The sequence below is a fragment of the Onychostruthus taczanowskii genome, unplaced genomic scaffold (assembly GCF_017590055.1).
Source record: "Onychostruthus taczanowskii isolate IOZ18803 unplaced genomic scaffold, ASM1759005v1 scaffold47, whole genome shotgun sequence".
In the NCBI taxonomy this organism is placed as follows: Eukaryota; Metazoa; Chordata; class Aves; order Passeriformes; family Passeridae; genus Onychostruthus; species Onychostruthus taczanowskii.
Window position 1 is genome coordinate 334642 of NW_024502236.1, and position 20212 is coordinate 354853.

Consider the following 20212-nt stretch of genomic DNA (forward strand, 5'->3'; position numbering starts at 1 on the left):
AAGATCCTGAGACTTTAATACATTATGCATTCTTATCTGCTTCTATTTCAAGACCTTGAAGGTCCATTCACATCTCACTTTCAAGTGCTCAGCTTCAGTCACATGGATACAGCCTGCTTGTGATTCTGTGGATGGCAAGATTAGTCCTGTCTATCAGCAGCACAAATTAAATCCCTAATGCTGCTGTGGCTGACACAGAGCATAAGATTATATTGGACTTTTCTGATAATAAAATTGCCCTTTAAATATCCCAAGCCACTTTCATAGTACACTTGTTTCTGTGTTAGAAATCTTACTAAGTTAGCATGCCTAAAATACCTACTTGTTCAAAATTCAGTGCTTGTGTGCAGGTAAGACAGCAGGAGTCAGGGTTTTAGACTCAGAAAGCATCACAGAGATTCACTTTTCCCCCAGTAAATTCCCTGTCTTAGTCCTACAGTATGTAAAAACACAAACACAGCTAATACCTAATCAAACAATTTCTCTTGCTTTTTCTGAAGAAAGATAGAAAATGTTGCTATTATTTCTATTTTGAAATAATTTAAAGCTCTTTGAGGTCTGCAGCTCCATAGAGCTTTATAAAACACACAAAATTCTCATAACCTTGGACTTTCATATTTAAAATTCAAATTTAACTATGCAACTCAAGAAATGCTGCAAGTCAAAGGCCATTATAAAAATAGGCCTATATCTCACAGTCAACCTTATTAAAAAAAAAAAAAAGATGTCTTACTCTAAAATTATAATAAACACTAAATATATGCACAGTGTAGGTAAGTCAGTGTTAGCCAAATGGCATTTTAAATTGCTCCATACGGTTTGACTAAACTATTTCATAATACACAGAATAGTCTTCAACATTTTGCCAATGTGTAATGAATGTTTCGTTCAGTTTTATAGTGTTGCAGACTATTACACAACTCAAAAACAAACTCTGGTTTCATTAACACAAACCCATGCATTTTTAATAACTCTCCTCTGATTATATTCCTCCAACCTGGCTGCAGACCATGTCAAATGTAAACTCTTCCAAAGCAGCTTTTTAAAAACCTACTTTAATGGCACATAGCTGAAGGAAACTCTGGTTCAAAATCAGATCTTCTCCAACAATAAATAATTAGACCTCAATAAGAACTGATAGCCTTTTCTTACCTGTGAGCAAAGGTCTTCATTAGCTTGAAATCTGTAAACATATAACATTTCTTGTTTTGTTTTGCTTCCAGCTCAGGACTTCATGAAACTGGGAAGTGCATGAGTTTCAATTTCGAAAAAAATAAAGCAAGTTCTTTCCTGGCTGTATAAGACAGAGCTCTTCACTCCTTCATCCCCAACTCCTCTTCCTACTCCCTACAGATGCTGTGGGAACTTGTCCCAGTATCACTTTATCTTTGCCATGGGCTCAGTCTGTCAGTGGTGTTTGACACTGGAGCCGGCTCTTCCCACAACTGGGAAGCAGCAGTGTAAAGTTATGCACCCAGTCATCTCTTTGGGTTTGTTTTGAGATTCCTAAAACCCATGATGTTCTGCCTTGAGGTTTAGAGTGATTGCAGACACTGCTGGGAATCCTCTGAAGATGGAAAATACGATCACATTTTTACAGAATTGAGGATTAATATGGTGCCTGAAGGAAGCGGGGGGAGACTCTCTGTCTCATTAAACAATAATGGTTACAAAATGTTAAACTCCTGTGTCTCTAAATTACTGCTTATTGAGGCACTCCAGTGAACCAATCTCTGCAAATAAAAGTGTCCCATGTTAACTTCTGTCTAGGCACCTACCGGCCCAGCCTCCTGCTCTGACTCTGAATACAGGAAGTAGCTGCCACTGGCTTCTGAATTTCAGGCTCCAGCATCATCACTGAGACATTTCATAATGGCAAAAGTTTAAATTGAAGGAGTGGGGGAAGGAGAAAGCATCTGAGAAGGATGTTTTTTCCTTCCAGTTGCTGTACATGGGACAGCATGGCACCCTCCAATGCAGTCTGAGCAGACCTGGTGCCAACGCACTGGGACAGGCCACCCACCACTTCTCATGAAACTGGAGGTGAGATTTCCCTCACTCCTCAGGCAACACCACTGGTCCAGTTGTTGCAGCTCAAGTGTAATTTAAGCACATGCTGGCATTCCAGAGACATAGGCAGTGGTGACATACTAGTGACACATACTGGTGTTGACTGATCCTTAACTTCTCTTTTTAAATTGTGCTTTCAGTAAACTGAGAAAGGAAAGTTTTGGGGACCAGGGCTAAGAGCTGTGAGGGCCTCAAGGCCTCAGCCCTGAGCCACCTCTCAGGCACTGGTCCCAGGGACATTGCTACTGGTGGCAAACCCAAGCTGAGAAGGGCTTGCAAAGACAGGTGCATATTTCTGTCCCTATGCAATCTTCTCTGCTGAATTTGTACAGCAGCTTATGGGGACACAACACTGAAATGGTCCTGAAAATAAACACAGTGAAACAACTGCAAGGATTGTTTTAAAAAATGCATATACTCTAGCCAAATATTAGAAAAATGTAATTATGTATCATGTCATGTATAATTGCTACACGTTATCCTGCAAGGAAATATTTATTTTTTTACTATATCTCCCCCAATATCAAAACGTGTCATTTTTAACCCAGATGAGTTTACTGCAATGGCTAACCTTCCTGTGAAGCACAGCATATCTAACACATTCATATTTCCCAAAGACTCTGCGATGCACTGTTGCTAGTTTTGATTGCCCTCTGGCACTGTTTTCCTGCTGGGACGCTAGGTTGGATCCTGCTGCCTCACAACTGGACAGCCCAGTGGCCAGGACACATCATTTCCCTTCCCAGGCACGCACAAAACCCAGGTGTTGAGAATGGAGGCACCATTTGGGCCAGTGCTGCTGGCTGGCTGTGGGACCTGGTGGTGGGGATGCTCCCTGCAGAACCGGGCAGTGCTGGCACTCCTGCTCAGCTCTGTGGCTGCAGGCAGGGAGAGGGGCAAAGCAGCAAGTGGCTCCTTCTCAGCCTCCCCAAAACAGAGCTGCTGAAGGTGGCAGGGCCGTGCCCCTGTCTCTCTCAGCAGAAGCTGCAGCCCAGGGGAGCTGCAGATGGAGGGGTCCTCCCGCTCCCCCCATCTGCTAAAACATCAAGCTGTGCCATAACATAACTGGAATGTTTTTTAATAAAAATGGCCCTGCTTTTGAAGAGGTAAAAAGATCATAAATCTTTTGACACAGCTCATTAGGAAGCTGGAATTATGTACAAATGAGTAGGAATTTTAAAGACTATGTTACAATTTTTTATTCGAATTATTAATACTGCAATCTTCTATTAATTTCCCTGTTATTTGTATATGCACTTGAGAGAACATATACCCCTCATCCATTTTGTCAGGCACATGCACCCAGGATTTTACCAGCAAGAGACTGAGAGAACCCAAGGTTAGTAGAGAGAAAGCTGCAGCAACACCCACAGTCACAGGGAATTCTGAGTGCTTCTCCAGCAAATACACGGGAGCAGAGTTCTGTGACACAGGAGGCCCACAGACCTTACAGCTTCACAACTTCCCTCCCCACTTCCCCTTTTCCCCCACATTAATTCAGTAGATGTGCTGCAGTCAGGGCACTGAAAATGCCGGAGAACAGCGGCAGGGAGAGGAGGGTGCTGTTGGTGCCCTGCTGTGTCACACTGTAGCAGCACTGCAGGGTGGTGAGTGCTGCTGCCTTCCTTCAGGCAGGCACGCAGACAACCACACACACAGAGCCACAGACAGCTCTGGAAGAAGGAAAGGTGGGAAGGGTCTTCTGTATGGAATTTCGATGGGGTTTATTGAAGCCACACGCTGAAAGCGTCCAGGAACAAAGACCAGGAGTAAAGGAGGGTCCAGGTTTAAGAGAGGACAGAGAAGAGCATCAGGGCCCAATGAACTGAGGGTACAGGGGTGGTACTGGGGGTAGGAACCAACAGGGAGTGCCAAGCTGGATAGGCAGGGATACGAGAAACAGGGAATAAAGAACTTGCTAGGATGTGAACACATAAGGGTAAAAGGGGCAGGGAGGGCCAGCGGGCCAATGGGGAGGACACAAATGGATAATTAACATGTTATTGCCTGGAGCTCATGGTGCTCCCTTCCAGGACACAGCCATCAGCCTTCCCCTGGCAGGCTCACAGAGAGCAGTCCTGTCTGCTGGGCTTTGCTGCTATGAGTGGCTGTAGCCTGACACTTTGTCCAAAGGAAGAGAGGAAAGCAATGATTTTAGTCTTACTTTACATGACCATCTCACTGTAATTCAGCTCAAAGCTCAGAAACCATGACCAACCATTTCCAGAGTGTGTCCTAGCAACTATTACATGAATAATACTTGTGATGTCTGTCTGTCTGAGACATAACACAGGACAAAACCCCCACTGGTCACCAGCAAGCAGCCTGGTTTATTGTATCCAGCACCCTTTTATGGACAATTCAAAAACTCCCGGTGCTACATTGACATTGGTCTAAACTCTCTGCCCCACAGATTCTTAACCAGTCAAATACTTGTATTTTAGGGGAGTTGTTATTTGTCAAAACATCTGTCAGTCAGCCCAAAGGCTGGCTTGTGGATGTGGGCTGGATTTGTTATTTATAACTGCATTAATGTTCAGCTTGCAATGCAACATCTCACCCTAGAAATTTTCTTTACTAAAAATTGTGACTTCTTCTCTGATATCTATTTGTAGGAGTCCCTAGCAAACGGGATAACAGAAATCTCAGTTTGCATTAATTATCTGTTAGTGAAGCTGCAGCATTTTGGTTTAGAGTCTGTAGGTAAGAACTTCTTAATGTTTAGGTTACAAATCATAGCTTATTTTAACAACAAGTTACTTAACTCCCAAAACTGTTAAAGTCTACCTACTAGAAAAAAAAACAATTTGTAAACAGAAAACTAGAAAAAACAATTTGTAAACAGAAAAACACTTTATAAACATGAAAAACAGTTTGTAAGCAAAGCTGTAAGTTATGTCTTTACTCTGAACTGAAATTAGAGAACTTTGAAACATTAAACTTTAGGACTGTAAGAAAAAGCAAACTTAACAAATAAGGCAATTTGTAAACAGAGTCTTTATATGAGCAGTTATTTCAAAAGTCCCAGATTTCTATGAGGCAGCCAACAATTGTTTTGGTTACATGGCTCTCTGATGTCTGATGAAGGGACATTGGGCTGGTGCCTGTGGTTTCCAGTGTCCAGTGTAATGCATTTACCTTGGATTTAGGCAGCTGAATTATCACAGGATCATTGTGCTGTTACATGATTCATTGTAAAACATGAGAACATGATATTACCTAAGACTCAAAAGGGGGGATGCAGTCACCCCAACCTTTTTCCCCCTCTTTTCTTTGTAAAATTTTGCTATGGACTTTAACAGGTGACTTTATATTATAAAATTATGATAGGTGGTAAATTCTTGGTTAGAGACTTTGTAGTTGAAATTTGCCTATGAAGTGAGTAAATTAATATTCTGTGTATGTGTCAATGGACCCAGAATGTTAAGATGATTATATTCTTTGAATCTTCAAGTTTGATCTAGCAATAATGCAAGCAGGGCTACAAGGAATACTAAGAGACAAATTATTAATATATATCCTACCATCTCTTTGACAGACAGCAGCCCATGCCAGAGAGAGGAATGGAATACTTTCTTAATAACTTTAGTAAAATCAGATACCATAGGCTTAGCAGTTCTAATTTTAATAAACATAAACAGCAGTGACAAATATTGTACAGTGAACTCTAAGGCATATTTAACAAGCAATTGTACATTTTTGTAATTCTTGTGTGATACCTTTCCAGTATTTTTACTTTCACCTTATATTATCAGTTTATTAGATTTTTTTGAAATATGGAATGAAACTGGGTCCGGTTGTGAAGTTCTTGAGGATTTTTTAGTCCCTGATCTTCTGCAGAAGTTCTCCTGCTCGAATCAAACACTATATATTGCTGTGGAGCAGCAGGCAGTTTCACAGTCTGATTCACACCATACGGAGTTAATTCACTAGCAGTTATAAATCGAACAGCAGGCGGCCCTAGCCATGTTTAGCAGCTCGCTCTGAGAGGATGTGCCCAGTTAAAGGCTTGCATTTTTCAGGTGCTGTCCCACTACCTCACACCACCGGCAATGCTGCAATCACCCCCCGGCCTGCTGCCAGCTCTCTGGTGACGGTGAGCCCAGGGCTGCAGAAGTCAGCTCAGCCCCTTCTCTGTCTCCACAGTCCACAGCCTCCTGTTTCACCTCGTCCAGAAGGTTACTGGGTCTCAGGTGGGGGTGTTTCCTGCTCGGAACATCGAGGGGGTTGGAGCTGGTGTCGGCAGGGACTTGCTCAGCGTGTTGGGCCTTGCCTGAGGCTGCCATGAAGCTGCGGCAGTGACAGTGACAGTGGCAGTGACAGCGGCAGTGGCAGTGCCCGGGCCCGGTGCCGGGACCCGCGCTCTGCATCATGGCGCTGCAGCTTCCTGATTCCGGGGTGCTTCCGGTTGTGACGTAGAGCAACATCCGGACATTAGTAGTGACGTCATCTCGGGCTCCACCCCCGCGTTGCAGCTCCGGGCAGGGCGGCCTGGGTGTTTCCATGGCAATGAGGGCATGGTCGGTCTGGGAGTTTCCATGGCAATGAGGGCCTGGTCGGTCTGGGTGTTCCCATGGCGATGAGGGCATGGTCGGCCCGGTTGTTCCCATGGCAATGAGGGCATGGTCGGCCCGGTTGTTCCCATGGCGATGAGGGCATGGTCGGTCTGGGTGTTCCCATGGCGATGAGGGCATGGTCGGTCTGGGTGTTTCCATGGCGATGAGGGCATGGTCGGCCGGGGCGGTCCCGTTGCAGGTGGTGGCGGGGCGGTGCCGGTGACCGCACGATGTCCGGAGCTGCCGGGGCTACAGAGCTTGCCGGGGCCGGGGCGGTTGCCATCCCGCCGCCTCCCTGAACAGTGCCAGCAGCCACGGCGCAGGCCTGGCGGATGAGCTCTGCTTCGGGGGTTTCCCCACTCCCGGGGCTGTGCTGTTTTCTACAGCCGTGGGGAGGTGCCCGCCGCGCACGCTGAGTCACGGGCACGGGCTGTCCTCCCGAAGGGGCAGCGCAGTCTGACCCCCTGCCGCCCTGCGCGGTGCAGGCGCTGGCTGGCACTGTTGGGGTGCACCCCAACGCCCCGGCTCCGCATGGCGCTTCGGCATGGGTGCATCCCTGCCGCCCCCCTCTGTCTCGCTGCACAGCAGTGCCTCTCCGTGCCGGGGAGCTGCGGGGAATGGCTCTCTTGGGAACAGTGCTGATGCGGGGAGGTGATTCAGTGCAGTTCGGCCAGGTGAGGCGGCATGGGATTTTCACACCTCACCTCTTGGCCAGATGCCACCCACTTTGGAGAAAGTCTGACTTTCTGGGGTAACTTTGGTGATCCCCCACAGAAAACCCCTCATTTGCCTCACAACCGTGACAGACAGAGATTGAAGCCCCCTGCAAGGACTGAGACTGAGACCTTTAAAATTCTAACACGGGGGTGCTGGCTTGGCTGAAGCGGGATGTCTGCCAAATGTTGTCTGCAGGTGTGTTCGCTAGACCAACAATGGGTCCTGCTCACTGCTGAAACTGATTTGTCCTGTTTCAGAACTGGACTGTCTGTACTTGTTCTCAATGGACTTATTCTCTACTGTCTTTTACCTGTTTCCCCCCTTGGCAGAGGACTATAAAAGACCCCTGAGTTAAGCAAGATTTTGAGATTCTCCCTAAAGTGACAAGACGGATCTATTGGCCAGACCACAAGGATTTTGTCTCTCCGTTGGTAGCTATTTCCCTCCCCCTTTATCTCCTTTCTAATCCTTCTCTTGCATTTGTTGTGGGCACTCAATAAAAGGTGCATTTGGTTTGATTAATACTGAAATCCCCTTCTCTGTTGTTTTTGCACTCTGAGATTGGTTAAAGGAACCATCACGACCTCCGCTTGTACTAGCGGATCGTGACACACCTCCTTCGAGGCTGCTTTTAATATAAAGTGACCAGTTAGTTCCCAGGTATTAAGGTCGAAAGCAGTTTCTTTTGTTGTGTCAAATCTGTGGGGTTTTGCCCATGTAATTAATCTAAATAACGCTTCATAGTCTATGTCCCATTCCTTAAAGAAAGCTTTCCATACCTGTACTCTGGAGTTTTCTGATGTTGAAATCCAGGTGTCCATGATCTCCTGTGGGGGTTTTTCTTCTATTTTCAACTTCTCCAGTTTCTTTTCCACACAGCCCTTTGGCTTTGACTAGCAATCCTTATTACTAATTGTATCCTTGCAGCCTTTGCTGCCCATTTTCGGGTTCTTTTCCAGCCTCTTTCTTTTCAGCTTTTTCAACTTCTCCAGTTTCTTTTCCACACAGCCGTTTGGCTATGATTTCCTGTGACCTTTGTCTCAAAGCTAGTTCCTGCAGCCTTTGCTGCCTATTTTCGGCTCCTCCTGGCCTCTTTCTTTTTCAGCTTTTCACTCTGTTTCTCTCCCAAATTTCCGTGGGTCCTTGGACTGCTTGTCCTCACGTCAGGGGTCACCAGGTATTAAATTAATAATACCCACGATGTCTGTCTGTCTGAGACATAACACAGGACAAAACCCCCACTGGTCACCAGCAAGCAGCCTGGTTTATTGTATCCAGCACCCTTTTATGGACAATTCAAAAACTCCCGGTGCTACATTGACATTGGTCTAAACTCTCTGCCCCACAGATTCTTAACCAGTCAAATACTTGTATTTTAGGGGAGTTGTTATTTGTCAAAACATCTGTCAGTCAGCCCAAAGGCTGGCTTGTGGATGTGGGCTGGATTTGTTATTTATAACTGCATTAATGTTCAAGGCAACCAAAGTACTTATTTGGGAAGGGTGGGAGTAATTTTCATATGCTTGGAAAAATCCTGGATTGAAAATAGCCATTTTCAACTGATGAATTTAACTCCCTACCTGCTGCTCCAGGAGACACATCTTGCCTCCAGCAAGGAAGGCAAAAGCTCTGTGCTTACAGCCAGCGTCTGGAGATGGTGGAAAGGAGGAGAGATGTTCATTTGCCCGGAAAGGTGGAACCCAACCAGGCAGCTTTTGAAGGGTGAAGGTGCAGCAGTAGCAAATAGGAAGTTCTGCACTGGGCTTTGGGACAGTGTGAAGGGGCATTACAAAAATCCAGTAAAAAACGAGCTATTGATACTTGCAGCACAGCTGTGCCAGACTCACTGTAAATTCACTGGGGGTCCCAGGCCTCCTGTTTCTTGTAGAAGGGCTGGGCTGTCAGGCTGCTGGGATATGTCCTTGCACCCCACTCCTGTTCTGCCCCCTCCCAGTGGGGCTCAGCTGCCCAGTGCTGCCCATGCTCAGCCTTCAGCTCTGCTGTGTGTGTTAATGCATCTCCCCCCTGCAACCCTGGGACGTGTTGTCTCTGTTCAGGAGCATCACTAGATTTTATAAAAAGTGCTGGTGATCTCTGGTGTGCTTGAATCTATTGTCAGGGTGACATCAGCTGGGAAGTGCTGGTAGTGGAGCAGGACTTCTTAAAAAGAAGTTTCTCTCCACCCAAAAGTAAGCTTCCCCCTACAGTACATAGAAAATCACCTCAGTTCTTCTGAAATCAAAAAATCCTAAGAAATTTGTAACTTTCCATAATCTGAAAGCAAGCATTGACCTCCCTTTTCAAGAGCATTACCAAGGCTAATATCCAGTGAAGTTGTATTTGAATTATTTCTTGTCACTGTAAATTCTTCATAGATGAAATGAGAAGGAGTGGAGCACAGCAGTGCAGCTGAGGGACAGAGCTCAGCACAGTGGAGTGTTTTCCCTTTTAGTCCTACAGGAATGAAGCTTCAGCATCAGCTCTTATGGGGCTGGAGGTGACAGCAGCCATACTGAAGCGCTGGCTGCTGAGAATGTTTCTTTCCTGGTCCTTCTGGTGATAGTAATTGTATTTTAATTTATTATTAAGACTACAGGCTCCTCATTAAAAGGCAAAGCAGTTACAACACAACACTGAGTCAACATGTTTATAATAATTGTTGTCACAGGCTGCCAACATGTATTCTATGCAAGAACCTAATGGATTTTATATGATCCAGGCATAAAGCACAATTGTATTTCTTTCTGAAAGCCATCCAGAATTGCTGTAGAGTACCGTGGACAATTCTAGAATACACAGATGAGTGGAAAATATATCAGGATTTCTTCTTTGACAAGAAAGAATGCATATTGTACTTCTGAATGTGTGATAGTTGTGGGTGGAGAAATCCTTCTCAAAGAGGAAGATAGGTAAAGAAATTCTCAGAGACTCAGATCAGCATTGAAAAAAGGTTTCCTTGCAGCAGGAGACCATCTATTAAATTATTTTTTTTAGCCAAAAATCTCTATAGATACAGCTGAGCTCATCTTTTGGGAAAGAAGCTGTATGAGATCTTACTTGGTAATTCTGTGTTTACTTCTCTTACACCTGTTATTGGTTTGCTGAACCACTACACCCAGGGTTTCAATTAAGATTTTGTTTAATGACTAAAGATTTACACTTCCAGCAAGTGACAGGCATTTTTTCATTGTCTAAGTTAAGCCTTGCAAAGGGAAATTGCCTCTTTTCCATACAGAAAACTGATTGCCCTGAAGGTCACGGGGAAAAAACGCATTTCCTAGACACAAGCTAGTTTAAAAGATGTTGAAAATATCTCCTGAAAACCAGTCTGCACACACGGCATGTCTTTTGGAAAAAAGGAAAAAGACGAGCTTCCCAGGAGAGAGTGACTCCTGGACTTATTTTGGCCACTGTCAGGAAAAAGGAATACTTTTGCCTGCCTTACTTTCACTTCACTGAAGACTTTCAAAGGTCATATAAGTAAAAGGAAGGAACAAAGTGCTTAAATCAAGTAAATAGCTCTGGTAATTCCCAAATTATTTGTGAAAGTCATATTGAGCTTGTATGAAGTTTGTGAGTTTCTCTGCAGTGAACAAACTTTTATTTGGTTCCTGGTTGAAACAAAATTGTCATCAGTAGCTCAAGCAATGGAAAAGTGTAGAGCATTACCAGTATACATTTCTAGTGAGAGCTCTTATGTATTGGTTTGGCCTGGTTTTTGGCAGCAGGAGGGCCACTGCTGCCAAATGATGGCTCCTATGAAAAGCAGCTGGAAGCTTCCCACCATGTCTGGGAAAGCCAATCCCTGATGGCTCTGAAGATGGATATACTGCTGGCCAAAACTGGGCCAATGAGAGAGTCTGGTAACACCTCTGTGATGACATATTTAAGAAGGAAATCAAAACAAAGTCACAAGTTTTTGCATCTAGTCAGAGGAGGTATGAACATGTGACAAAACATGGAGACACCAAGGCCAGTGGAAAAGGAGGGGGAGGAGGTATTCCAGGTGCCGGAGCCCAGCCTCCTCTGCAGGCCATGGTGATGTCCATGATGAAGCAGGTAGTCCCCCTGCAGGCCATGGGGATCTACGGGGGGATGCAGAGATCTGCCCACAGCCCATGGGGGAGACGGCCATGCTGGAGCAGGTGGATGCCTGGAGGAGTCTGTAATCCAGTGGGAGACCCAGAGAAGAGAGAGGTCCTCTGCTCCCAGGCTGGAGCAGCCTGTCCTTGGGGGACTGCACCCCGTGGAAGAGAGACCCATGTTGCAGTAGTTTTGGGAGGAGTGTCTGCCCATGGGGGAATTCAAACTGCAGCAGGTGTGGTATGGCTGCTGCTCATGAGAGTCAACCCATGCCAGAGAAGTTCACAGAGAACTGTCTCCCGTGGGAAGGACCCCATGGCCTCACAGTGGAAGGACTCCACTCCTGGAGCAGTGGAAGAAAATCTCGGTGATGACCTGACCACTACCCCCATTCCCTGTCTCCCTGCCCTCTCAGAGGGAAGGAGGGAGGGGCTGGGGAGAAAAAACGGTGGTTTTTAGGGCTTATTTTACTTCTCATTATCCTCTTCTGATTCTGTTAGTAATAAATTTCACTTTGTAACTTAAGGTGAGCCTGTTTTGCCCTTGAAGCGTTTTCTGCTGGTCCTTATCTCAACTCAGGAATCCTTTGTTAACTTTTTTTTTTCCTTTTCCCTCCTCTGCCCAGCTGTAGGTGCATCCTATGTAATCACAAGGCCAAATACAGTTTAAAAAATGAAATACAAGATTCCCCAGCAGGCAGAGGCTTCAAGATCAAAATCCTTAAATTGGTAACTTAAAATGCTTCACTGAATAACACTGTGGTACAATAGCCTGTTGAAAGCTGCTCCCCAGGATCACTGCTCACAAGACATATCTGTTAGCTGATATTGAAAACAATTCTGCATAGGATGCCCAAAGTTTAATCAGGGTAAGTTTTTCAGGCCCCTTCACCAAAACACAAATAATGACAGATTACATGTTTCTAGGTGTGCACTGATGAAAATTATAAGGGAAAAAACTGAATTTATCTATTTACTTCCCAGCCCAAGGGGATAATCAATGGCAGTTGCTTCGGTCAGCAGCTGGTGAGAATAAAACCAAGAACTACCCTGACACCATCTGGTTTAGTTAGAAAGGCTCTGGGAGAGAGGGAGCTAAGAGGAGACAGTCCTTTGGCACACCAGGCTGCTCCCCATCTGCAGCTCCAGCTCTCACTGAGCTTTTCTCAGAACTGCTTGGGCTGAATCAGGCAATTCTTTGCTTCCCTGCGTTTTTATTTCTGTGACGTTCTGTTTCCATTCCTTCTGGCTTGCCTGCACCTTCAGCCACTGTCAGTGCTGTACCTGCCTTTATATGCGGTCTATTTAATAACTTCTCCAGCCTGACAGGTGGCATTTCTGAGCAGCTTTGCACCTCTAAGGAACTTTTTATTTCTTCCCTCCATTTGCTCTCTTCAGCTAGGTCTGTCTTAAGAATAAACAAAAAATTAAAGCACTCACCCATTTCAGCTTTCTCTACTGCATGGTGAAGTCCAAAGCACGTAATACTATCTGACCAAGCAAATTTGGAGGGACAGCCCTTGCTCTTTATATATATGTATTTATGTATTTTTATAAACTTGCAACAGCATTTTTCTGTCAGGACATATTTGACCCCTCAACACAAATCAGTCTTGGACAACATCCATTGATTACCTCGGCAGAACACCCAGGCAAAGGTCATCTATTTTCTTTGTACTTACCAATATGGTCTAGATTGCCTTCTGGTCTAAGGCAAAAAACTCTATTGCCACCTGCCTGGTTTTAATAAAATGAATTCATATTGCTATTTCCAGTTTAATGCCAGTTTAGTACCCTAAACCAGCTATTGGTATGATACTGTGGTCTGTCTGGTTACTGCCTCTCCTTGAAGAACTACCCTCCTTTTGACAAAATATTACAGGAGTAACAATTAAACTAGTTGTTGAAACCTGTTTTCTAAAACAATTGAGGCTTTTCCATCCTGACACAAGCAGGCCCAGGAATAACAGCTCCTTGTTTTTTTTTTCTGCTTCTGCAGCTGAGCAGTGTTCAGCAAGTGGCCAGTCTGTAACATCATTCTGTCTGTTGCAGAAAGGCTGAATTACTACACTTCATTTTCCTAGCTGGGCACACTAATTTGGGCATGGTTGCACTGGCCCAGCTCTTCAGTTTCACAGATCTTGTGTTTAGTGCTCATAACTCTCTATAAGTAGTTGAGCAAGAAAGACACAAATTTCTCTATAAAAACTTCTGTACTCTGTAGCTATCCCCCAGATGATTATTTTTCTTTTCAGTTGTACCAATGTCACTTCAGGCTCAGTGAACTATGCCTGAGGACAAGGTCAAGCTCCTGTTACAGCTTCTAGTTCCTTTTTGGGTACAGTTCAGGTCATCTTATTAATTTATGGTTGTTAGCCAAATTGCTTCCCATTGGTTCTGCCTCCTCAGCTCTTTTCGCAAAACAAGTGGAGTTTCACAGTGAAGTTTGCATCCTGACTGTTCCTAGCCTCCTCTCACTGGGGACATTGAAGTGGGTACTACAGATTTCAACACAGGGCACTTTTGCTGAAGCACAACAGGCTGGCTTGCCATAGGATGTGGTAATAACACAGCTCTGAGTTTCTGGAATAAAACATTGCTTTCATGGAGGAAAAAATAAATCTATTTTCTATCTGAACCCTGAAGTTTAAATGACAGCAACCTGCAGATGTCTAATTAATGTCTAGTTAATCTCATTAAATCTCATCTCTTGTATTCTCACTCTTCCAGACTAATTTTTTTCCATGCATGGTTTCCAGCTTTCACCCTGACAAGATTTGTATAAAACACACTGGTTTCTCATTGTCTTCTGTAGCCAAAGGTTTATGCAAACCAGTTCCAAAATACGAAGCTGCTCCTGCAGAGTGCTTGAAAATGAGAATATCGAAAAACCGTATCTTATCAGGATGAAGGGGGAAGCAGCTAACTCACATTATTTCATCCTAAATTATATTTCCCTAACCAGAAGGAATTTCAAATAAACAATAAATCTTCTAAGAAATAGATTTTTTTAGTGCCATCCATGTTTGCTCCCATTACAATCAGTAATTGATTATACTCATATATAATTACTATAATTTGCTTTTCATCTACTGAGATGGGGGTATTCTACCTTGATTAGTGAATTCTGAGAGGCAGGTCCCATAGGACTAGAAATACAGCTCCTAAATGCTAATTTCATACATTTAGGTTAAAAGGCAGGTGGAAGAGGTAAGAAAAAAAAGCCTTAAGATTTCAGGCCTATTATAGATGGACAGTGTAATTTTTTTATTATGTGAGCTCATTTAGATAATTAGTAACAAATACTTGAAGCAATTCAGTAGACAAAATGGAAGATTTTGACAAACTGTCAGTCTCCCCAAGTTGTGCTAAACTAAACAAGCATTTTCTCTGTTTTTTCTGAACAAATATTTCAACTCCTGCAACATGAAAATTACTAAAAACTGATCTTTTAAAATATTTTATGTCTAGTAGTTGTTTTGTAAGTCAAAAACTGATAGACTATAGAAAACCAATGTTCCATTTAGCTTAGCTCTTAGCTTTTTCTGGTAACTATTTACATGAGGATTCCAATAATTTCTTTACAGTTATCTTCTCTTTTAAACTGACTTCATTTTTATTAAGTAGCTGCACGAGTAAGTTGCTTAAAACTACAATCAATTACTTCTTTGGATTCTTTTTTTTTCCCATCACAGCTGGTTACAGTGACACCACCTACAAAAAGAAGTTACAGGGACATTGTGTGCCACAAACCACAAACACAACAACTGATTCCTCTGTCTTTTCAAAGTAAATGAGATCTGTTCTGCGGCTTCCAGACCCATCTTCTGATACAACTGCCACTAGAAGCATTTCATTTTGGTTTTCAGAAGCCCAGTTTCACAAGTAAAAGGCAATTTTAATTAAAATCAGACCCCTGCAATATCAGACAATATTTGTTTCTCGTTTTTCAGCATTTTTTAACCTTCATTTCAAGTTATTAATGGGTAAGATGTCAATACTCTAAAACTGCAAGATGGTAAAATTTCAGTTTGGTGTGTGATTAGATTCTGTGGGCTCCAATCATGAAATAATGAGGCAAAACGTAATGGAGCAATAAAGTATCTAATGCACGGGCTTCCATGTTACAACCCTCAAAACCAGTCAATCATTCGTTCCTTTAATTAATTTCTTGTTTAGCATCATTCATATTAAGAATTACTTTTCCAAAGGAAAAAAACTAAACCGTATTAACCCAAATATATTTGAACAGCCCTGACACAGCAATATTAAATCCACAACCTTTAAGAATATGTATGACCTTCAAGAACAAGACACCCCAGTCCAGTCAGTAAAAATATTCCCCACAACCAATGGACCATGTAACAGTTTCTTGATCAGGCAGTAGAGTCCCACGTCAGCTTATCTTGATTAAGAAAGACATTGCAAGCTGTTAGTTGTAATTCCCTACATTGTTTCAATAACAATTTCTGTATGGTAGGAATCCCAAAAGAAACTCACACTGGATAAATATACTAATAGCTATAAACCCAATTAATAGGTCCTCCTCCATCAATATGATACCAGAGTAAGTGAACTTTAAAATCATAGATTAATTTTGGTTGGAAAAGACTTCTAAGATCATCAGGTCCAACAAGTTACTGAAATGTCTGAAAACCAGTATTTTCCATCAATTACATGTTGTTGCTGCTAAGCTAAACATAAACATTTTAAAATCAAGTGATGTGGTAGGTGTAAAGATGACAAAATATTTCAGTCTTGAATTTGGCAGTCCAGAAGTATAATGAGAATATTATTAAATTGTGTCTCAGTAGAAATAAAGTAAGAGCAGTACAATCAAAATTTTATCTTGTTTTTAACATGGACAGTACTAGCAGTTTTGTTAGCAGAGCCACATGAAGTAAATGGGGCCATCTGCAGGAATGAAAAAGTCCAAAATTTACAGGTCAACATGAACCCTTCTGATTTAAACACTGATAAAAGCATAAACAGAATAATTTCACAGGGCTCTGTTCTGTCCTACTACTGAGTTTTCATAATTTGTTTCATTTAAGCACCATTCTGCGATTTACCATTAAGATGTTAAAGGAAGCTGCTACAGAAAAAAAGGACACTGAGTTACAGATTAAAAGTGGAAACACATAGGCAAATATTGAGTCAAAGAAGATGCATCTTTAGAATATAAGCTGAGTTTGCCTTCTTTCTGTACTGAGCTTCTGACTTTAAGAGAAAAGAGAATAAAGGGCAGGTATGTATCTTTGAACTGCTTGTCCCTGAAAGACATTACAAATGTCTGAAAAATTAAGAAGGCAAATTAGCTGTATAACATTTTTATTTTAGTATATTGACATTTTATCCACAAATACTTTATCCGAGTAAAAATAAAAAATAATTGTTTCATGGAAAATTACAAAAAAAAAAAAAAAAAAGCAAAACACAAAAGAAATTTGTAATAATTAGCAGAGTACAAGTGTCTTTATTTAAAGAGTAAAAAGTATGCAAAACCCCTTCTGTTTTACAAAAATTGGGAATATTCTATGTTTTCCTTCTGGCAGCAACAGAAAATCCTTTGACAATATATTCTACATCTTTTGTTTTACTGAAGACATCAAGTTAGTCACAGATTTCTCCCTCAACTACAGACAGTGTGATAATAATTTTATACCACTTGAAAGGTTCTTTCTTTACTAATTAGAACATGGTGGAAAAGCAGATGGAGCCACAACAAAGAACCCCAAGGACCTTTACTCCTACCGAAAGGCTGCAGAGCAACAACAGGATGTAATCACAAAAGATGGGAGCAGAAGTTTCCCCCATTGGCCTTACCATGTAACAAGAAGAGGCAGGGGGATGAAGTATTGACACTGCTTTTCAATTTTGCTGTGTGTTTATCCACAGTCCAGTTTGATATAGAAAGCTGGTTATTTCAAGCTTCTTTTCTTTTTATCCTGTATTTTAACTAAAAAGGCTTCTCAAGAACTCTGCTAACTAGAAGTACTGACTTGTACTGGACTTGTGTTTAGTCATGGAATGTTGTTACAAGCAGAGTTGCTGCCCTCAAACATCAGCTTCACATAATTCTTGGTTAAGCAAACCTGCATCTCCTGCACAAGACACCTCCAACACTTGACATCAACTCTAACAGCAAGAAAAGGGGTGATGTTGACCTTTTATGACAGATACATTTACATTTTTTGCTCAGGGCTTACAATTTTTTTGAAAAGCAAAATGGCATCAGCATGCTCAGCAGATGGAGTGCTGTAAGAACTCAAGGATGAAAACAGTAAGAGTTACCAAAATAATCCAGCAAAAAACCTTTGATTTTATAATCATGCCAATGATGAAAAAACACAAGTTAGAACTATATGCAAACCTTATAGTCAAGCAAAAACTATCTGCAGATGAGCACCCACCTACAAAAAAACCCTTGTCTTCAACACATCTTTAGGATACACAGAAGTCTTTGTATTCTCTGCCTTCTGCCTGCAAGTGTAACCATTTCTGCTCGGCTCAAGAGCAGCAGCCCAGTGCTCTCACTGCTCAGCACAAACACACTTTGTTCAGAATCTCACTGTTCAAGGACTTCAGATTTAAGGTTTAAGAGTAGCTCGATCCCTAACAGAATTAAAGGTCTTCCCTTGTAATTATTTAAGTGTAACCAGAGGGGGTTTAATTTATAAAAAGTTGGTGAACATCAATGCTGACATAGTAATTATACTGTTTATTAGCAGGAAGAGGCAAAAGCAACCCCCAAATCATACCATTCTCAGACATCAAAAGAAGCAGTCTAAGAGATGCCAGTATGGAAACTCAAAAGCTGAAGCCGACTTTTTACTGCATGTGTAAGTTTGCAAGAAGCACTGAGTAGCTCAGAATTCAGGATACATCCCAACTATTTCTGACTCAACATCCAGACTTCAAATTGCACCCAGCTCTGGAGCATGCATTTGGCTTAAGTAGCTTTAAAAATATCACTTGAAGTTCAAAGAGAATTTAATTTTAAATAAAAGGTACCACTTTGTAGTTAATATACGTTAGACTATACAATGATTGGGAAATGAAACCACAGTTCTTTGTAAAACTATTTTGAATTTGCTTTCTGTTCCTAACCAGGGACTACTGACTGTGATTAACTTAAGTCTTTGGACACTAAGGTTAACTACCATGTAGGTATAAGCACCTTGCAGAACACAGCATTAATACTCCCCACCAAAACAATCTACTCTTTGGGTGAGGGCTGTTTTTTCAAGTTTTTTAATTACCTGATGGGGAACGGCATGGGGGGAAGAAGTTCACCTTTGCTTTCTGCAAAATGGCTAATATCAAGTACGTATTTCAAAACAGGTATTTGCCCTCATATATGTATATTATGTGCATACTACAATGAAATACTCATAATTGGCTTTTCACCTAAGCCATATCTAAACCTGGATCTTCTTCTTCAGCACTGATCTCCAGTTAAGTCTCAACTTAAGTTTCCTTTGCTTTTAAACACAGAAGCTATTTTAAGAACTTGATGCTTTGTAACATTTAACATGTCTTTCAGCTCCACTTGATTAACAGAATAATGAATATATTGTAAACTTTGAAAGCATCAAATGCGATTTGGTAGTTCAGCAGAGAACAAAAGACTGGAAAAGGCTGCATTCACAGAACTGATCAGCCTGGGGACTACAGGGACTTAATTTTTGTTAAAAGTGTTGCAGAAATTACTTTGCACAGCTGTGGTCACAGGCTCCACCTCTCACTAGCTGCAGAAGTTGGGGTAATCCCTTAACTTACATTAAAATAAATGCTGTTAAAAGATCCAAATTTATGCATGTCTGAGTTCTTTATAGAAATTAATGTTCTATATTGTACAATTAAGAAACAAAAGACGTTTCCAATTCTGATCAAGGTAAGAGCTTGATCCAACTGCTCTGCTTATAGAGGAAAGGCCTCAGGTTCCCACTTACAGGTCCCAGTGCTTAATTATCTTTCTCTGCTTGCAGGGATGCTGTAGCCAGTGCCACTGCTGTAACTGGCTGTGCAATGCCATGGAGCTGCATCTTGGCCAGCTTCTTCTGCTCGCACTCTGTGACCAAGCGGTTCAGCTCTGCTGCGCTGTACCCAATCAGAGTCTTCAGGTCACACACAAATTTGTACACAAACCTCTTGCCTTGCACCTTGCAGATCATGTCTCCATCATAGTAATACCTGCAAAATAGAAATCAGCAACAGAGAATTTTAGCACCTGTAATTTTCATATGCACCCATTACTTACTTAAGGTCGCCAGAGGCTAAAATATTATTGTTTTTCTCATTGAGATTCTCATAATTTCATATTCCAAGATATTGCTTAGGCATTTTCTATATGAGAAAAGGGAAGTGTTGAAAATTATCTCTTGTACCTTAGTATATTAAGGAGAAATAAAACACAGTAATTATTTTACAGGCTACTGGAAGCACCAGTTCAGGATTAAGTCCTAGAGCAGTTTAAAAACAGCTTGGCAGGGAAGATGTCGTATATATAGTGCTTTGCCTTAATACTTTCTCCTGATTATGGTCCTTTGCTTTTCTTTTCTGATGAAAAAATTAATGCTGGAAACAGGCTGAAAATTACCAAGCAGTTTGTATTATATGAAAGAAGCTATTCTCTCCACACTATCTTCAAAGATGGAAATAAAACTAGGAAGGCATGTGTTGGATTTGTTGGTTTAGTTTTTTTGTTTTCTTTGTTCTTTGTTGGGTTGGGGTTATTTTGTTATATAAGGCATATGCTGTCAAAACTGTATCTTTGCCTTTATT

At 42.0% G+C, this 20212-nt stretch overlaps 1 protein-coding gene across 2 annotated transcripts in view; it reads right to left on the reverse strand.

Moving 5' to 3' along the window:
- Positions 1–16747: 16747 nt before the first annotated feature.
- GABPA (GA binding protein transcription factor subunit alpha) overlaps positions 16748–20212 on the reverse strand; it is a 28474-nt gene continuing 25009 nt past the window's right edge. For both annotated transcript variants that reach the window (XM_041414800.1, XM_041414801.1), the window contains exon 10: positions 16748–19621. In XM_041414800.1, the coding sequence (XP_041270734.1) occupies positions 19393–19621 (229 nt within the window). In that variant the 3' untranslated portion in view covers positions 16748–19392. The remainder of the gene's footprint in view (positions 19622–20212) is intronic.